The sequence below is a fragment of the Zootoca vivipara genome, chromosome Z2 (genome assembly GCF_965207765.1).
Source record: "Zootoca vivipara chromosome Z2, rZooViv2.hap1.1, whole genome shotgun sequence".
NCBI classification, from domain to species: Eukaryota; Metazoa; Chordata; class Lepidosauria; order Squamata; family Lacertidae; genus Zootoca; species Zootoca vivipara.
This window is the reverse complement of record NC_142585.1, coordinates 45,564,221-45,580,918: the sequence shown is the minus strand read 5'-3', so window position 1 is coordinate 45,580,918 and position 16,698 is coordinate 45,564,221. Positions and strand designations below refer to the sequence as shown.

Genomic DNA, 16,698 nt, shown 5'->3' with positions numbered 1-16,698 from the left:
GATCTTACAAGCATATCAATTCTTATTGGTTTCTCAGTTATGTTTACTTTAAGCTTAACCGTTAGTCTTAGTTCTCCCCCTGTTCTCCATGACTGAAATTCTCTTCTTAACTCTTATAGATTCTCACCACAGCTCACCTCACAGCTTCTCTAACCCTCTATTTCAAAATCCTCTCCACCTCAACTCCTTTATCTCCCTCAGTTATCTCCCCCTCCTGTCTGCCTGCTTCTCCTTATATACACCCCTGCTTCTGCCTGGAGAGCTCCCATTGGCTGTTTACCTCCCTGCCATGGGCGTACCCAGGATGAAAACTAGGGGGGGGGCACACCAGCCACGCCCCCAGCCGTGGCCAGGATCCCTCCAGGAGGCATGGTCAACATCCACGCCCCCCCCCCAAGAGGAAAGGGAGCATTTCCAAGGCAGCACACGGAGCCACCAGGGTTTGCACTCCTGCCTCGCCCGCTCCTTTAATGGCAGCGGTGACTAAAACAAGGCAAGAGCAGCAAAGCTGCCGCTATTGAAGGAAACCTGCACCTGGCCCTGGACCTGGGCTAACTTCAGCCCACACTCTTTCAAGTCACAGCCAGCACAGCACAGAAAGTGCTGCCCCACAGTGCTCCACGGCACTTCATTTGCATGCATGCGTGCAAATGAGGTGCCGCAGAGCATTGTGGGGCAGCACTTTCTGTGCTGTGCTCGCTGTGACTTGAAAGAGTGTGGGCTGAAAACCCAGGTCCAGGTTTCCCTTGACAAAGGCAGCTTTGCTGCCACTCAGGCTGAGGCGGAGCACAGCAGGCAGCTGCCTGCCCTCTCCAGCTGCCCTGCTTCTAGGGGGGGCAGCTGCACCCCATGCTGGGTATGCCCATGTCCTAAAGATGCTGGGACTTTCTCTGGGAGTCGAACTTAACTTCCCGGTTAAAATCCTCAAGAAAGGCTGTGTCTACCTTCTCCTCCGCTTGCACTCCTGCTTCGCCCGCTCCTTTAATGGCAGCGGTGACTAAAACGAGGCAAAACCTGATCCATGGCTTCCTGGAGATACTAACGTGGTCCCCTAACTCACCGTCAACTCACATATTATGCCCAGGGGCACAGCCTGCACCACAAAAAAACACGGATCCACTGCTTCCTGGTGATACCAGGGCACAAGAGCTTGAACGGCAGAAGATGACATTATTGACAGATCAAGTATACAGCAATGTCAAGTCACATAAGATCTTTGGTTGCATCCTTCTACCGGTAGTTACCTTTTTTTAGTGGAAAATATACATAAAGGAGAGATACATTCAAAGAGGGATACATTCAAATACATTTGATACAAATCATTGGTTACACTATAGTGCTAAAGGGTAAAGATTTACCAATATAAAGATACATTTCCTTGAAAGTGCACGTAAAAGGATACATTCTTGAATTCATAAACACATTCTTTTACATTCTGGTAGCATGTTGTTGTTTAGTCGTTTAGTCGTGTCCGACTCTTCGTGACCCCATGGACCAGAGCACGCCAGGCACTCCTGTCTTCCACTCTGGTAGCATATAAATGCAGAATACGACACAACATAGATATAGGCAGGCTTATTCCCCAACACCCCTCTCTGCAGGGGTGTAACAGAGGGGGTGTGAAGGGAGCGCTCCGCCCAGGGTGCCAGCCTGGAGGGGGTGACACTAGGCACCCCCCTGCAACTCCCTAGCCCAGCCCCGCCTGGAGCGCTCCTGGAGGACAGGGAGGGGACCACGCATTGCTGGCGCTGCCTCATGGGTTGGGGGCCAGTGAGTGACAGGCGGCTGGTCGCCTCACAGGCGCTCCGGGGAGAGCAAGCCCGGGAATGTGTTCTCTTCTCTCTCCCACTCTCTCTATCCATGCATGTATTGGAGGTGGCTCGTGGTAGGTATAAGAGTATGTTTTCTCACATGAGAGAGAATTTTCAAGAGGTAACTTGCCTCCGCTGTTAGAAAGTGCTGCCCCACAATGCTCCGCGGCACTTCATTTGCATGCATGTACCTGCCTGTCCTCTCCAGCTGCCCTGCTTCTACCGGTAGGGGGGGCAGCTGCCCCCCATGCTGGGTACACCCATGGGCGCAGCAGCAACGCCAGCCGCAGGAGGAGGAAAAAAATAAGACACCCCCTGAAAATAAGCCATTTGTAAGTAGAGGTACCACTGTAGTTGCTGGAGGTGTAGAAAAGAGACTGCTTAATGACCCAGGTGGTGCTGTGGTTAAACCACTGAGCCTAGGGCTTGCTGATCAGAAGGTCAGCGGTTCGAATCCCTGTGACGGGGTGAGCTCCCGTTGCTTGGTCCCAGCTCCTGCCAACCTAGCAGTTCGAAAGCACGTCAAAATGCAAGTAGATAAATAGGAACCGCTACAGCGGGAAGGTAAACGGTGTTTCCATGTGCTGCTCTGGTTTGCCAGAAGCGGCTTTGTCATGCTGGCCACATGACCTGGAAGCTATACGCCGGCTCCCTCGGCCAATAATGCGAGATGAGCGCGCAACCCCAGAGTCGGTCACGACTGGACCTAATGGTCAGGGGTCCCTTTACCTTTTTAATGCTAAACAAAACTAGAGATAAGTGTTTTGAAGAAACTAATGAAATTGTTTGTCAGTACATGTACATATATGTAGAACACTGCTGCTTTGCATGAAATGTTGGAAATCATTACGTAGTGAAACAAGACCTGTCAGGACTGAAAACGGACCACTGGTACCAAATCGTATGTGAAACAACCTTACTAGAAAAGCTATCCAACAGACTGAAACCGACATGGGGACAAAAAGACAAGGACACCATCACCCTGGTATGGCTCCCCTTTATTACATGCACAGCCCAACAAGATAACAAGAACCCATCAACAGCATACAAATCAAGATGGATAACTTGACCCAACAATCCACCCCACCCCCCACGCAAACAAATCTCACTGCAGCCAACCAACCAACCATGCCCTGCCCCCCCTCTCACTGCCAAGAGGAAATAAAAATGAATAGAAAGGGAACCTATCCAAGTGATGCTTGGATTAAGTAAAAGAGTGTACCGTAAATTTACCACCCTCCCCCCCTTCTCCCCCAACCTTATACTGTATAATGTCTCATGTAACTTATTTGTAGAAAAGACTCTATGACCTGAAAATAGACAATGCATGTACTTTTGTAACCCAAAAATTTAATAATAACAATACAGTAATTACAACACATTTGCAAGTTAGGAAATATCACTTCTGCCTTTGCATAGTGAAAGAGAACTACATAACTGAGTTAATGATTTGTATGGTGGCATCTTGTTTTAAGATTGGTGGGGGTATAAATAATAAAATTATTATTATGATTGTTGTTGTTACTATTGAGGAAGGTTACTTGGGGACTTGAGCGTTGTGAGCAGTATTTTTAATTATTAAGGAACATAGAACTGGTAGTATTGTGTAGTGCTGGACATCAGGAAGAACTTTATGAGGTTAAGAGCTGTTGGAAAGTGGAACAGACTCCCACAAGAGGTGGTGGGCTCCTTGAAGGCCAACTGTCATGGATACTTTAGTTAAGATTCCTGCATTGCAGGGGGTTGGTTGGACTAGATGACCATCAGAAACCCCCAACTCTACAATTCTAATTAAATGTATTTTGAATGTATTGCTTTGGCAGGAGAGAAAATAATCTTTCCCGGTTTTATTTCCTCTCCTCCTTCTTCACAGGACCAGATTGCCGCAACCAACCCTCCCCGCGCTTCTTCCTGGAGAAAAAAAATGCCCGTATCCAGTCGTTCCTTCTTGTTGGCATGCGCGCCGTACCCGGAACAAATATGACGGCTCAGCTTCCGCCCCGCCAGAATAAAAACCCCAAAAACCCGCTTTTGCATTCACCCGCCTACCGACTGCGACGTGCCACATATTTCCCTTAACAAAGATGGCGCTCAAAACGCCCTCTCTCAATGGAGGGGAGGCAGGAAAGATGGCGGCTGGCGATAGGATTAACTAAGCAGCTTTTGCCAGGGAGTCTCTGGCGGCTTCATCAAGATGGCGGGGGGGGGCCGCAGAGGCCGTTTGAATTCCGAGCCAGCCGCCAAACTCGGACAATAACAGCTCGGGTCGCCGCCGGGGAAGTCGCAGCAGCTGCTCGCCTGCTCGCCCCTCCTTCCCTCTCTCCCGTGTTTCCAGCTATGGACTCGCTGCCGGGGGAAGACCCCACTTTGCCGTTGGAGTTCAGCTGCAGGTGAGGCGGAGACCGTTAGAACCGTTAGATGGAGGGAGGGAGGGGGGTGGAGGAGGACGAGGGCGAGTTGGAGTTTAATTCTAACTCTTTACTACCCGTGGCGTGTTTGCGCGGGCGTGCAAAGAGGTTGTGTGTGTGTGTGTGTGTGAGAGAGAGAGAGAGAGATTTAATACCCCCCCCCCACGGTGTGGGAGGAAAAAATATTCCTAGAGGTGGGGGCTTGACCGACAGAAGGCATTTAAGGCCAGTACCACTCCCTTCCCCTCTCTGTCCCTTCCTCTCCCCACACCGTTGTTCCCTGTTACAGTACAGTGGAGCCTCCAGCCTCAGAGGCAGTGTATCTGCGCATCTCCTGGGGGGGGGCATTTGAAAGGGCATCAAATGGTCGGCTATTGTACTGTTGCTGCCAGGGAAGGCAGTGGGAGAGGTGTGTGTTGGCAAGGAATGTTTGTGTGTTTTAATCAGGGTGGATAAAAATGATACTTAAAAAAAATCAAAATCGGATTTTTTCAAATAAAATGCTTTTGGAGGAAAAATCTTTATAAAGATAATTTTCTATTTAAGTTACAGTATAGTCTACTAATCAGGAAATAAGGATTTGTTTTAAGTTTTTCATGTGTGCTAAAACTCAGTCTAAGGTTTTTGTTTTTGTTTTAAATGTTTAACCACACCAGTTAACAAACATGGATACATATGCTATAATGTTATTGTTTAAGTTAAATAAATTGTTTAAATTGTTATTAAGGAAATGATTATTTTTCTCCTTCCAATAAAGTGCAGCAGAAAAGTTGTCTAAACAGTTAACTTATTAAAACTCACAATAATTTCGTAATTATCTGTCTATGTATTTCTAATAGTATAACCAAATCAGTAATTTCTCTTTGATATAACTGTAAAAACTACCCTGAAAATTTATTATTTCAAAAATGAAACCTTCATCTGGTTGTAAATATTAAGATTATACCAGCAAGAATGAATCTCCTGGCGACCCTTAATGCCTTTTGTTAAGACCCCTCTTAGAAAACCATCTTTTTCTCCCACTGGTTTTTTTTTTTAAATCACACACCCACACATGACTGGTTAGTTGTATCTATTATCATCACTCCTTGGAAAAGACCCTGATGTTGGGAAAGATGGAGGGCACTAGGAGAAGGGGATGACAGAGGACGAGATGGTTGGACAGTGTTCTCGAAGCTACGAACATGAGTTTGACCAAACTGCGGGAGGCAGTGCAAGACAGGAGTGCCTGGCGTGCTCTGGTCCATGGGGTCACGAAGAGTCGGACACGACTAAACGACTAAACAACAACAATTGTATTTTTGTTGCTGGAGAAGCGGGTGTCTGAGGTGCTACCAAAGATGGTTTGGTGGGTGGAGGGGGATGTAACCTTATTTTCCACTAGTGGGAGCAGGTGTGGGGTGTGTGTGACTCTTTGTATGGCTTTTGAAGGAGACTAGACAAATTTTTGCACCCACAATGTTGGTATTGTCCAGAAGAGTTCAGTGGAGCCTCCAGCCTCAGAGGCTGTCTCTTGCAAATTGCCATTAAGGCTGTCAGCCACCTCAGGCAGCAACTTTGTGTGTTGAGATATATATAACGTTGACTTTTTACAGTCAAGTACAGTAGTGTACCAATGTGCTGAATTTATATTTTCCACAAAGGAGCTGTAAAGGTGCCTTTTGGTTTTTCTGACTCAGGTGTAGAAATAGCTTGCTAACAAACAAGCATGATGAGCATTGCAGCCTTGGTCCAGCATACAACTATGGTCAAATTACTAATTCTTTCACCTCTTTCCACCTACTCCAAGGCTTTGTCCTAAACAGCTTTTTAAAGCAAGTAAAAGGTGTGTATGTGTGTGTGTGTGTGTGTGTGTGTGTGTGTGTGTGTGTGTGTGTTAAGGTTACCTCTTTTCTCTGCTGTTGATGCCAGACTGCAGGAAGGGGGAACTGAGTCTGAAGTGAACTTGATTTTGAAACATTTAATAAGTGAACTAATGCTTCTCTCCAGGCTTGAAAAAGCTTAAGATCCAAAAATTTATTTGTTTTTATTGAGAGAGAGCGATGACAACTCTAGCTATACAGTGTATTGGGTTTAATCTTACAAATGCAAAGATTGTTGTTGTTTAGTCGTTTAGTCGTGTCCGACTCTTCGTGACCCCATAGCACTATTCAATTGGACCAAAGGCCTACCCAGCATCAAGTTTCCAACCTTGTTACAGGTAGGTAGCCGTATTGGTCTGACATAGTCAAAACAAAATTTTAAAAAATCCTTCCAGTATCACCTTAGAGACCAACTAAGTTTGCCATAGGTATGAGCTTTTGTGTGCATGCACACTTCTTCAGATACACTGAAACAGAAGTCACCAGACCCTTATGTATAGTCAGAGGGTGAGGGTATTACTCAGAAGGGTGGTGGGAATGGGTGATTGGCTGATAGGAGTGGGAAACCTGTTGAGGAAAAAGCAAGGGGTGAGGTACTAAAGAAAGCTTTATCATGTATAAGGGTCTGGTGACTTCTGTTTCAGTCTATCTGAAGAAGTGTGCATGCACACGAAAGCTCATGCCTATGACAAACTTAGTTGGTCTCTAAGGTGCTACTGGAAGGATTTTTTATTTTTTCCCCCAACCTTGGTTATACCTTGGTAGATGCCTCCAGAAAGGCCAGAGGCTAGGCAGTCCTTGTCCGTTGTTTCTCAAGCAATTACAGTGGTACCTCGAGTTACAAACGCCTCAGGTTACAAATGCTTCAGGTTACAAACTCTGCTAACCTGGAAGAGTTATCTCGAGTTGAGAACTTTGCCCCAGGATGAGAACGGAAATTGTGTGCCAGCAGCACAGCAGCAGCAAGAGGCCCATTAGCCTCTAGTTAAGAACAGTTTCAGGTTAAGAACGGTCCAGGTACTTTACATTGGAAACATATCTAGACAAAAGGAACTGACTAGGCATGTTGGACCTCTCCAACTCACATGCTTCTTGAAGCACCTTGCACTCTGTGATGTGCCATGACTGTTGCTTCCTTTTGGTGCACAGTATTCTTAAGCAGGTTGCCAATAATATCACTTGGAACTGGAAAGGCACTCTCACAAAAACTTGATGCTGTACTCCAAAATAAGTTGTGAACAGTGTTCAAACTAACTGGGTACCAGCTGCTTTTTTTGTGACTCAAGAGCACCTTCTTCCAATCAAGTGGAGATTTCCTGTCACAAGTCTTGCTTTGCAGAAGCAGTGGTGTGAGTTTTCTGAATTTTTCCCCTATGCACATTAGACTTCATATTTGCACTGGGGAAATTTCTGGTGCCCTAGAGAGTGTTATAATTTAGCATGCTTATTTTGCTTTTATTTAAATAAAGAAAGATGAAAATTTTCAAACTGTCAAGCTCTCCAAATATTATATTTGCAGTTGGTATGTTCCACTATTACAAGTGATATTTGGGAACAAAATTTTCTGTGAAAAAATAAAACACTGGGGAAATATTCTGCCCCACATTTCTAGCTACAAGGCAGCTTCTTGTGTTCCTGTTTTATATATGATTTTGAGTGATCCCAACTAAATTTGGGAAATGTACATGTGAGAGATATTGCATTGATGAATCTGACTTCTAAAAGCTTTCCACGAGTGAATTCTCCTGCTTCTTCCTAGTGTGAATATGGCCAACCTTCTTGATGCATCGGGAGATGAAGTCCGAATTCGTCTGGGAGGTGATGGAGGTAAAGCTATAGGAATGACACTTCTCTTCTCTCTCTTTTTAAAATCCATTAATTAGGTCTGTGTGTATAGAAAACAAAACCTGCGATGGGAAAGAAGTTTCAAAGACGTTTCAAATGTAGACTTTGGTGCATTTCAGTTCCTTCTTCTATGCAATTGCTATGTCCAGGGATGGTAGTCTAGTACAGAGGTTCCCAGACATATTTGGCCTACTGCCCCCTTTTCAGGAAAAAAAATTCAGAAAAAAATTAGTCAGGGACACCCCCCCCCAAAATCTACCTTCTTTAGCTGAACAAACAGGAAGATGCAGGCAAATAGCTATGCCAGCTGTGATCCACTTCTCAGGCTTGGGTGAAGCCGAAAAGGGTTCACCCAAGCCTGGGAAACCTCTTGCCTCCAGCATGACCGCCAGGGGAGGTGTTGTCACCATCTCACAACGGCGCCCGACCTGGCGCTAAGCACTATTATAAAACAGATGAAACATGTACAAACAGTTTTTCAAAATTTTATCCCCTCTTTATGTTTCCACCCCCCTTTATTCAGTGCCCCCCAATTGTACACAAGACTACTACTGTCCCCTGGATTGTTCCAGCACCCCTCAGGGGAAGGTATTGCCCACTTTGGGAAACACTGGTCTAGTACTTCATTCCATGCCAAATATAGCCCTCCAGGCCTCCCTGTCTGACTTTTGTGACCCTCAGCAGCCCTGTTCTGAACTCTTTCAGTGTTTTTGCTCTAGGATGGAACATGTTTTTCAGTGGTGGTAATGCTTCTTGCTTTACTGGATAGAGAGGGATATGTGGGGTGTGGGGTAGCGGTGTGTGCTATAGGAACTTCTGGTTTTTGTGTTGCTGGAATGTGACTTTTTAAAGAAAAGTTAGAGTCACACTTATTGTTTTGTCCACTTTTGCTTCTGGTTGTGCCCACCACAGACACATGACACCCACACCCTTGGTAATGCTGTCCATGAGAGAATATGGCTATAATACACTCCCAACCCCTGTTCTGTGTAATATCTTGTTAACGCTAATCTCAGGTAACCATGTAGGAGCTGTTGAGAGATGGGTGCACCTTCTGTATTACTGTTGTGCAGCTGCAGGATTTGATAGTTTATTCACTTTGTAGCTTGCCGCGTAACCCAGGTGAATAATTCTGGCAAGGAAATTGAGAAATCACACAGGTATTTCTGTCAGCATAAGGGAAATTTGTGTTTTGTTTCTCAAATATCACCCTGTCTCCATCCTGCATAGCATACTGCCTTTTCTATTTGGGCAATGAAGGTATTTCAGAAACAGTTTTGTGATGTGACAAAGTAAAGAAAATTAGTCACTAAAGCTTTCTGAGTATGCATAAGCACCTGAAGTAGCTTTTCAGATCCTGGCTAGCTTGTTAAAAGAATAAAGCCTTTACAAATACTGGAATTAGATGTTGCTGCCATTCTCTCTCTGACTACCTACTTCTTTTTTAGTTTCTCTTCTTTCTTAACTGAAGGTGATGTATGCACAGTGCTAAAAAGTTAAATTTTACTGGAATCTAAATCAACTTTCTCTTTTGAAACTTGTAGCATTACCAGATGTGGCGGAAGACACAGTGTCACCAACTAGAGCACGGACAATGAAGGACTTTGAAAATGTGAGTGAATGACTTTTGGCCACCCAGTGAAGTGTGTAGTTGAAGCAGACCGTTTCTTGTTCAGAATATACTGAGGAAAAGGTGATTTACAAATGTGCTGTTAAGGGACTAAGCAATAACCTATCGTCCCCCATTCTTCCCCTATATTGCACATGCAGCTTCTGCTGTGCTCTTGCATACATTAAGTTAATCTACAAAAGAAGTTTCAGTACTGGGAAAATACAGCTTGTATTTGTAGATAATTTCACAAATAAGTATGGAAAGTTTTAGATGCCTATTTCTGTGGGCAGAAATGTTTCTGGGTAATTAAGAGTATCTACTGGTTTTGAAAATTTTCAACTGAGTTTACTTCAGGCTTGCATTGAATTCAGTGTATAAGCAAGGTCTTGCAAGGATTACTATCACTTTCCCATCAATCTTATACAGAAGTTACCCCTTGCTGGGCTGGGTGGTGGTGGTTGGATTTGTCTAAGCCCAGACCTGCTTGCTCTCCACTGAGGAAGTGCAACCAGAGGCATATGTACCCACCAGTGGAGAGCCCCAATATGGGCCCTCCTGGGGAGGGGCTGACCCAGCCCAGGATCCTTTGGATCCTAAGCCAACCCTGTTGCTGTGGCAGTATTCAGGTTTGTGTGGTGATTTGTTTGCCCTTCTGCCCTGTGCAGGAGGCCTGCAAATGTGGCGGCGGCTCTTTTACTTTGTTAAACTGCACTGAGCAGCTCCTGGGGTTTGGTTTGCACCCTAAGCCCCATTTGAATTTGGTGTGTGTGTGTGTCTGTCTTAAGCAAGATTGCTTGTAACTTCTATACCTACTCTAAGCCTTTCATACTACAGTGGCATGGGCATAAATATTTTATTAGTAACATATTAGATTTCTCCATTTGGAAAGCATCTGGCAGACAGCAGGGATATGGGGCAATTGCTTTATTTGGATGAATGTTTGAAACTCGTTCTTTTGAAAAAATTAAAGTTTTTTCTTTTCCCTCTAATGCAGTTTTCTGACATTTTACCCTCCTTCGTTGGGGGTTAAGGTTAAGTCTCAAGCCATGTAGGCTGTCCTCAGGGTACTGTGTTTGCCTTTTTTCTGCAAGCATTTGATGTTTAAAATCTTCAGAGGAAGATATATTTACCTGTCCCCTGTCTCTCCCGTCCCATTGAGAATTGTCTGTTGTGGGCTAAAATGGTTCTGTCAGTTTCCTACCACAAACACTGTTCTGTGTGCCATTTTCCAAGTATGGATCCATTACGCAGTCAAAGCAGTGTCATCCATGCACATAAGTAGGCTTTTGGGAACACTGAAATTAGAAAAAGAAAACTCTAGGAATCCTGCAAGCATGCTTAGTGGTTGCCACAGAATGATGATTACCTCTTGGGGAGAGCAGGCAGTAAACCAGAAGGGGAGGGGAAATGGAATGGTGCATGCTGTAAGAAGGCATGGCTGGCTGGAATCCGGAATAGGAGCAGTCCACACTGCAGTGTTTAGTCACAAGTCCAATTTGTTCTTTCTCAACAACATTTTTAAGGAATATAAAATCTGTTGACTTAGTAGCTAACCATGATTTATGACTATCACCAATCCCCTCTCCCACATCCCATTGGCATGAACAGGGGACTTTGAGGAGAAGAAGCAGAGTGCTCTCCCATTTGTGCAGGGTGAAAGGTAAGAAACAGCAGGAGTTTCTCTTGTTGTTTGGATGGGACTCTTGCTGTTGGTTTAAACAAAGCATTGAAAATGAGACATGCAGCGACAGCGTGGGAAATCTGTTTGATGCCAGATGTTCAGAAGCTTGGGGGCATTCTGCTGAAATGGGAACCCTTGAAAAACACCCACACACAAGAAGCAGTATCAGCTTCTCTTTCATATGTGAGACTGCTTGCGCAATGTGTCCAAAAATTCTCAACTTTTTAGTTCTCTCACACATATTTGTGTAAGTGTTTGCATTGTAGGCAGGGCTTCTTTCAGGGGGAACTCACAGGAACTCAGTTCCAGCACGTCAGATGGGCACCATTACCATTATAAGAGAATGAGGGAGGTGTTTATGGTGAGTTCCAGCACCTCTTTTTCTAGAAAAATAGCACTAATTGTAGGTGTTTCTGTTTGGGGCAAATAAGTGTCTGTAGGAGCACAGTGTTGGTTGCAGGAAGTTGCTTGTTTGAGAGGCCCATGTTACAATGAGTTGTGTGTGCATGAGCTAATGATGAATTAAGTTTTTGTGTGCTCATAATGACACAGAATTCATTGATTAGTTTAATCGCCAAAGAAACCTCTCAAAGTTATTTTTGTGTAGTAGCTGAATTGGTGAGATCCCCAAAGCTTTTCAGTTACTGTTTTTAATATGGTTGTGTGACATTGTTTCTGGTCCACCCTCTTTAGCAGGGGTGGGGACCTCAAGCTCAGGGGCCAAATGAGGCCCTCCAGGCCTCTCTCTCTGAGGCCCTTGGACTCTTCCCAGGCCATGCCCCCATCTCAGCATGCTCCCTCTCCCCAGGCAACACTCATCAGCGGCGCTGCCTGTTACTTGCCTGAATGCAAGACACAGAAGTGTATGAGTGTCTATAGAAATTTGCCTGCTGAACAAAGGTAAAATATTAATATTTGTTGCTCTGTCCACCACTAGCATGTTTCCCTCAGGAGGCTGCCTAGGTTGACTGTGTTGTTCACTTCTGCTCTACAGGTAGTCTTGGAAAACACAGAACTTTCTCAACATTTTTTTAGTTTTTCCCTAGCACTGTTATATATTCCAGGATAAACTTGTGAGAGCATTTGTTTCCATCCTGTTCACGTGATATTGCTGGATTGGTACAGTATGCATGTCACATGGTATTTTTCTTTTGTTATAGCAAATAATTGAGCTCCGAAAAGAGAATTTCAACCTGAAACTTCGCATATATTACCTGGAAGAGCGCATGCAGCAGAAATTTGATGGTACCAATGAAGACATCTACCGAATTGTAGGTATTTTTAAATCTCTTATAACTTGCTTCTGCAAATGAGACATAATTTATATATTCATTCATTAAAGCATTTGTAGGCTTTCTAGTTGAAGATGGTGATGAGTAAGTCTGTCCTTGAACCCTGCAGTCTATTTTAATTTGTTTTTATTTTGAATAGTTTTAAAGTCAGTTGGCTTAGCTGTTTAAAAAAATCTGCAAAAAGAAATCAGGAAAAAGGAGTGGTAAAGTAACTGCAAAGAGTTGTGGTGATTCAGAGGTTTAATTTGAAATCAAGTTGGGTTTGCTTTATTGGTGTGTCTGGTGGACTCTCTTTTATTTATATGCCACTAATCTGACCGGGTTACCCCAGCACTCTGGGTGGCTGGGTGATTCTGACCATCTGGAAGGGAAGGAAACCTTACTGTAATTGCCAGTCTTTATCTCCAGTGGGAAGAGCTGGCTCTTTTTTTCTGCTCACGAGAGCAAAGGAATTTTTTCTTCTATTTTTTGTTTTCCTATCTTCATCACAACTCTCATTGAGTGTATTTGGACAGAAGAAGTGGGGTGGGGCGAAGATTGCCATGGAACAGCGCTCAGGGGAAGGTAACCTGGAATTGCCCCAGGCCACTCCCACCTGGCTTAACCAGCAGTGGCCTGCACTTCCAGGCTTCACAGGTTGGTGGGAACGTCCCCCACTCTGTGGAGCTGTTCAGAAGAGAGGTGAGGCACAGTGATGTAACTCTGCTCGAGCTGCAGTCACATTGACCTCATGAGGTAGCTCCACTTGTCCCTGGGACAAGCAGAAGGTTGGGCAGGATCCTATTGCCTCCTGTAGACTCTCCTTAGCAGACAAAGCAGTGTGCCTTTTGGCTTTCTCAGCCAATGGGGGCAGAGGGCATGCAACGTGGTGCAGTTGAAAGCCTAGGAAACCAGGGAAAGGGGAACTGATCACCAGTGAGACTTAGCAACCCTCTCTCCAAACAGTGCCAGTGCATTCCCAATTCATAGCACCCCCCTTGAGTAGGAGGGGTGCTCCGAGGCCTCCTTCAGCCATTTCCTAGATGTAGCAGCACTTCCGGTTTCCCCGCTATTTCAGCCAGGCTTCCTCCGAGACCTAGGCCAGCCGCCCAACGGCAGTGAGAGGATGGGATGAGATGCTGCCACAGCATGGCCTTGGGCCCCTTTTCAATGGTGTCTCTTTATTTAAATCTCCTCCAGTGGGATCACACACCCGATTTTGTAAGGGTGTGTGTGTTAAGGCTGTTCACTACCCTCCAGTGGTGAAATAGGTCCTTTGCAATTTTCTTTCTTTAGTTTTTCTCCAGTATGGCCCACCCCACTGATCAGGGCCTATCTTCCTTTGAGGAAGAAGAAGCTTGAATGTTCATGTGAGGGGAGGAGAATACTGTTAACCCCCTGTCCACCCTGGCTTCAGAGGCAGAAGCTCTGAGGTCTTCCATTGTAAATGTCTTCTCCACTCAGTAGAGTTGGGTGATATCTGGTTTTCAACATTGTGATATATTACTAGCTAACCATCGTAATATAGTGATATATCATGATGTCTGAAATAAGGAGGGGTGGCTGGGCTGTGCAGGGAGGGAGGGAGTGCGCAGGAGGAGTGACCAGGATGAAGGAGGCAGCCCACTTGCTCAAGTTAACAAGATGAATTTCATTAGGGACAAATGTCAGGTTCTGCACTTAGGTGGGAAGAACCAGACACACAAATATAGGATGCTGGACATCTGGCTTACTAGCAGTACAGTAGTACCTTGGTTCTCAAACTTAATCCATTCCGGAAGTCCGTTCCAAAACCAAAGCATTTCAAAACCAAAGCACGCTTTCCATAGAAAGTAATGAAAAATTGATTAATCCCTTCTAGACTTTTAAAAACAGCCCCTAAAACAGCAATTTAAAATGAATTTTACTATCTAACGCAGGGGTCAGCAACCCACAGGATTCGGCCCACAAAGACTGCTTTACCGACCCCTGAGCCGCCCCTGAACCGAGCCGCCCACTTGGCGAGTCCTCCGTGCACTGTGCTAAACCGGTGCGGCGTGGGGACTCGCCGAGTGGGTCCCGAAATCGCTTCTGTGCATGCTCAGACGCCAAAAATCGTTTCTGCACAGGCGTGATTTTTGGCATCTGGGCATGCGCAGAATTGATTTCCAGTGCTGCGGACAAGCACAACCATGATTTCTGGCATTGCACTGCGCCCAGCCCATGGATGATCTCCATGGGAGTGATCTGGCTCATGGCCGGTAAGCCTTGCCGACCCCTGATCTAACGAGACCATTGATCCATAAAATGAAAGTAATCAATGTACTGTACTATAAAATAAAACAGTACCATAGATTATAAAAATAAAAAAATGATTTTTTTCTTACCTGCACTGATGATAGTCATTGTTTGGATGGGGGCTTTTATCCCTTTCCACAGTCACACAACCAGTCAGTAGCTGAACTGGGTTCCACACAGTCACAAAAACAAATTAACCGAAAAAGCCTCAAAAACAAACACACAAAATAAATAGCAAAAACAAAAGCACCAAATATAAGCTCCAAATATCACCTCAGAACACTGCAGTCAGAAACGGAAAACTTGAATTGCAATGGGGGGGACACAAATTAGCAACGCAACAGTAAAAACAGAAACAGAAGATTTCAATGACAATGGGTGGATGCAAATTAGCCGTGCAAGAGTAAAAACGGAAGCTCAGGACTCAAAACAGAGCACATTCAGCTTTCGAAGCAAAGTTCGCAAACCGGAACACTGACTTCCGGGTTTGCAGCATTCGAGTTCCAAGTTGTTCGGGAACTAAGCTGTTTGAAAACTGAGGTACTACTGTACATGTGGAAAGGATCTAGGGGTCTTGGTGGAACACAGTCCCACTTCTCTTTGATGGCCTGATTCAATAAAGCCATTCCATGGCCACTCATGTTGTGGCTGGGTTAATTCAGCCCCTGTACAGTGTGGCTGCAATCCTTGATACATTTACTTGGGGATAAGTCCCCATTGGATACAGGGGGACTTCTGAGTAAAGATGTACAGGACTGCACTCTGTGTGTGTTCTCTCTCTCTCTCTCTCTCTTTTGCAAGCCAGTTATTCTCATTCTAGTTCTGGATTTGCTTAAACATAAATTCCCAGGTGTTAGAATGCCTTTGTTATATTTCAACTATGAGATGTACAGTAATAAGGGGTTTTGAATGACCTTTGTATGATGTGTAGGATTACTTCTTAAACGATGCTGTTTCAGTACTAAAATAAAACAATTTCATTACTAGGAGTTTTAATCAAAGAGCTTCCTTCCTACTTAATTTAAATTGCTTGTTCGGTCTGACACTTTTATCAGTAAAACAAAGGCTTTCAGAAATTACATTATAATCCTTGCACATCAAACTGCAGCAGAAAGATGATCCATGTTAATATAAGCTGTCTACTTCTCTTGCTTGCATTTTCTTTTGCTTCTTTGTTCTGTAAGGCCATACAGAGAAATGATCAAATGAATGCTAGAGATAATAACCTATTTAACAAAAAATCCAGCTGCTGATTCCCTGTAGTGAGTGCCATTTTTGCAGCTGCTAATGCCTCGTTTAAAGCAACTGTTCATTTTGTAGATGTTTTGCCTGGCATAATTCAGATGTCACATCAAACCTTGGTTTGTGCTAACCATAGATCAGAACCCAAATCATGGTTTGAGCTTCCAGACATGGAATGGCCAATACATAATTTTGAGCTGCTCATCTGCCTTTATATTCCATCCTCTCAGCCCCACCATCCTAAACTAAATGTCCTGATGCAGCATATGTAGGTGGATCATTACTGGTAACCATGGAGTACAAGTCATATTTTTCAGAATGCATCTCAAACCATGGTTCTGATTCTGGTTTGCTGGTGAATTGTAAACATTTATTTGTCACTATGGGCAGGCAGCATCCATGAAGAAGCTGCAGTTTTAAAATTTATTTGTTTGTGGCCTTTGCATGCCATCTCATAACATAGTTGTCTTGGCGGCTTACAACAAATAAGTAATAAATAGTGCTTTGTAACAAACTAAGCATATTAATGTTGAAATCTGTATCTACATAGCTCAGTGATCAAGGAACTCACTTTGCATGCAGAAGGTCCCAGGTCCCATCACCAACATTCCTCAGCTGGGAATGTCTCCTGCCTAAAACCCTGGAGAGCTGCTGCCAGTCAGTGTGGACCACTGGTCTGACTTGGTATA

At 44.5% G+C, this 16,698-nt stretch overlaps 1 protein-coding gene across 10 annotated transcripts in view; it reads left to right on the top strand.

Annotated features, from left to right (window-relative positions):
• Window positions 1–3,684: 3,684 nt before the first annotated feature.
• Window positions 3,685–16,698, top strand: part of CDK5RAP2 (CDK5 regulatory subunit associated protein 2) — a 128,526-nt gene continuing 115,512 nt past the window's right edge. For 3 of the 10 annotated variants that reach the window (XM_088665028.1, XM_060270291.2, XM_035113723.3), the window contains exons 1-4: window positions 3,685–4,201; window positions 7,841–7,908; window positions 9,471–9,538; window positions 12,380–12,490. In XM_088665028.1, the coding sequence (XP_088521154.1) occupies window positions 3,921–4,201; window positions 7,841–7,908; window positions 9,471–9,538; window positions 12,380–12,490 (528 nt within the window). In that variant the 5' untranslated portion in view covers window positions 3,685–3,920. The remainder of the gene's footprint in view (window positions 4,202–7,840; window positions 7,909–9,470; window positions 9,539–12,379; window positions 12,491–16,698) is intronic. The other 7 variants (XM_088665023.1, XM_088665021.1, XM_088665024.1 and 4 more) reach the window with 5 other exon arrangements.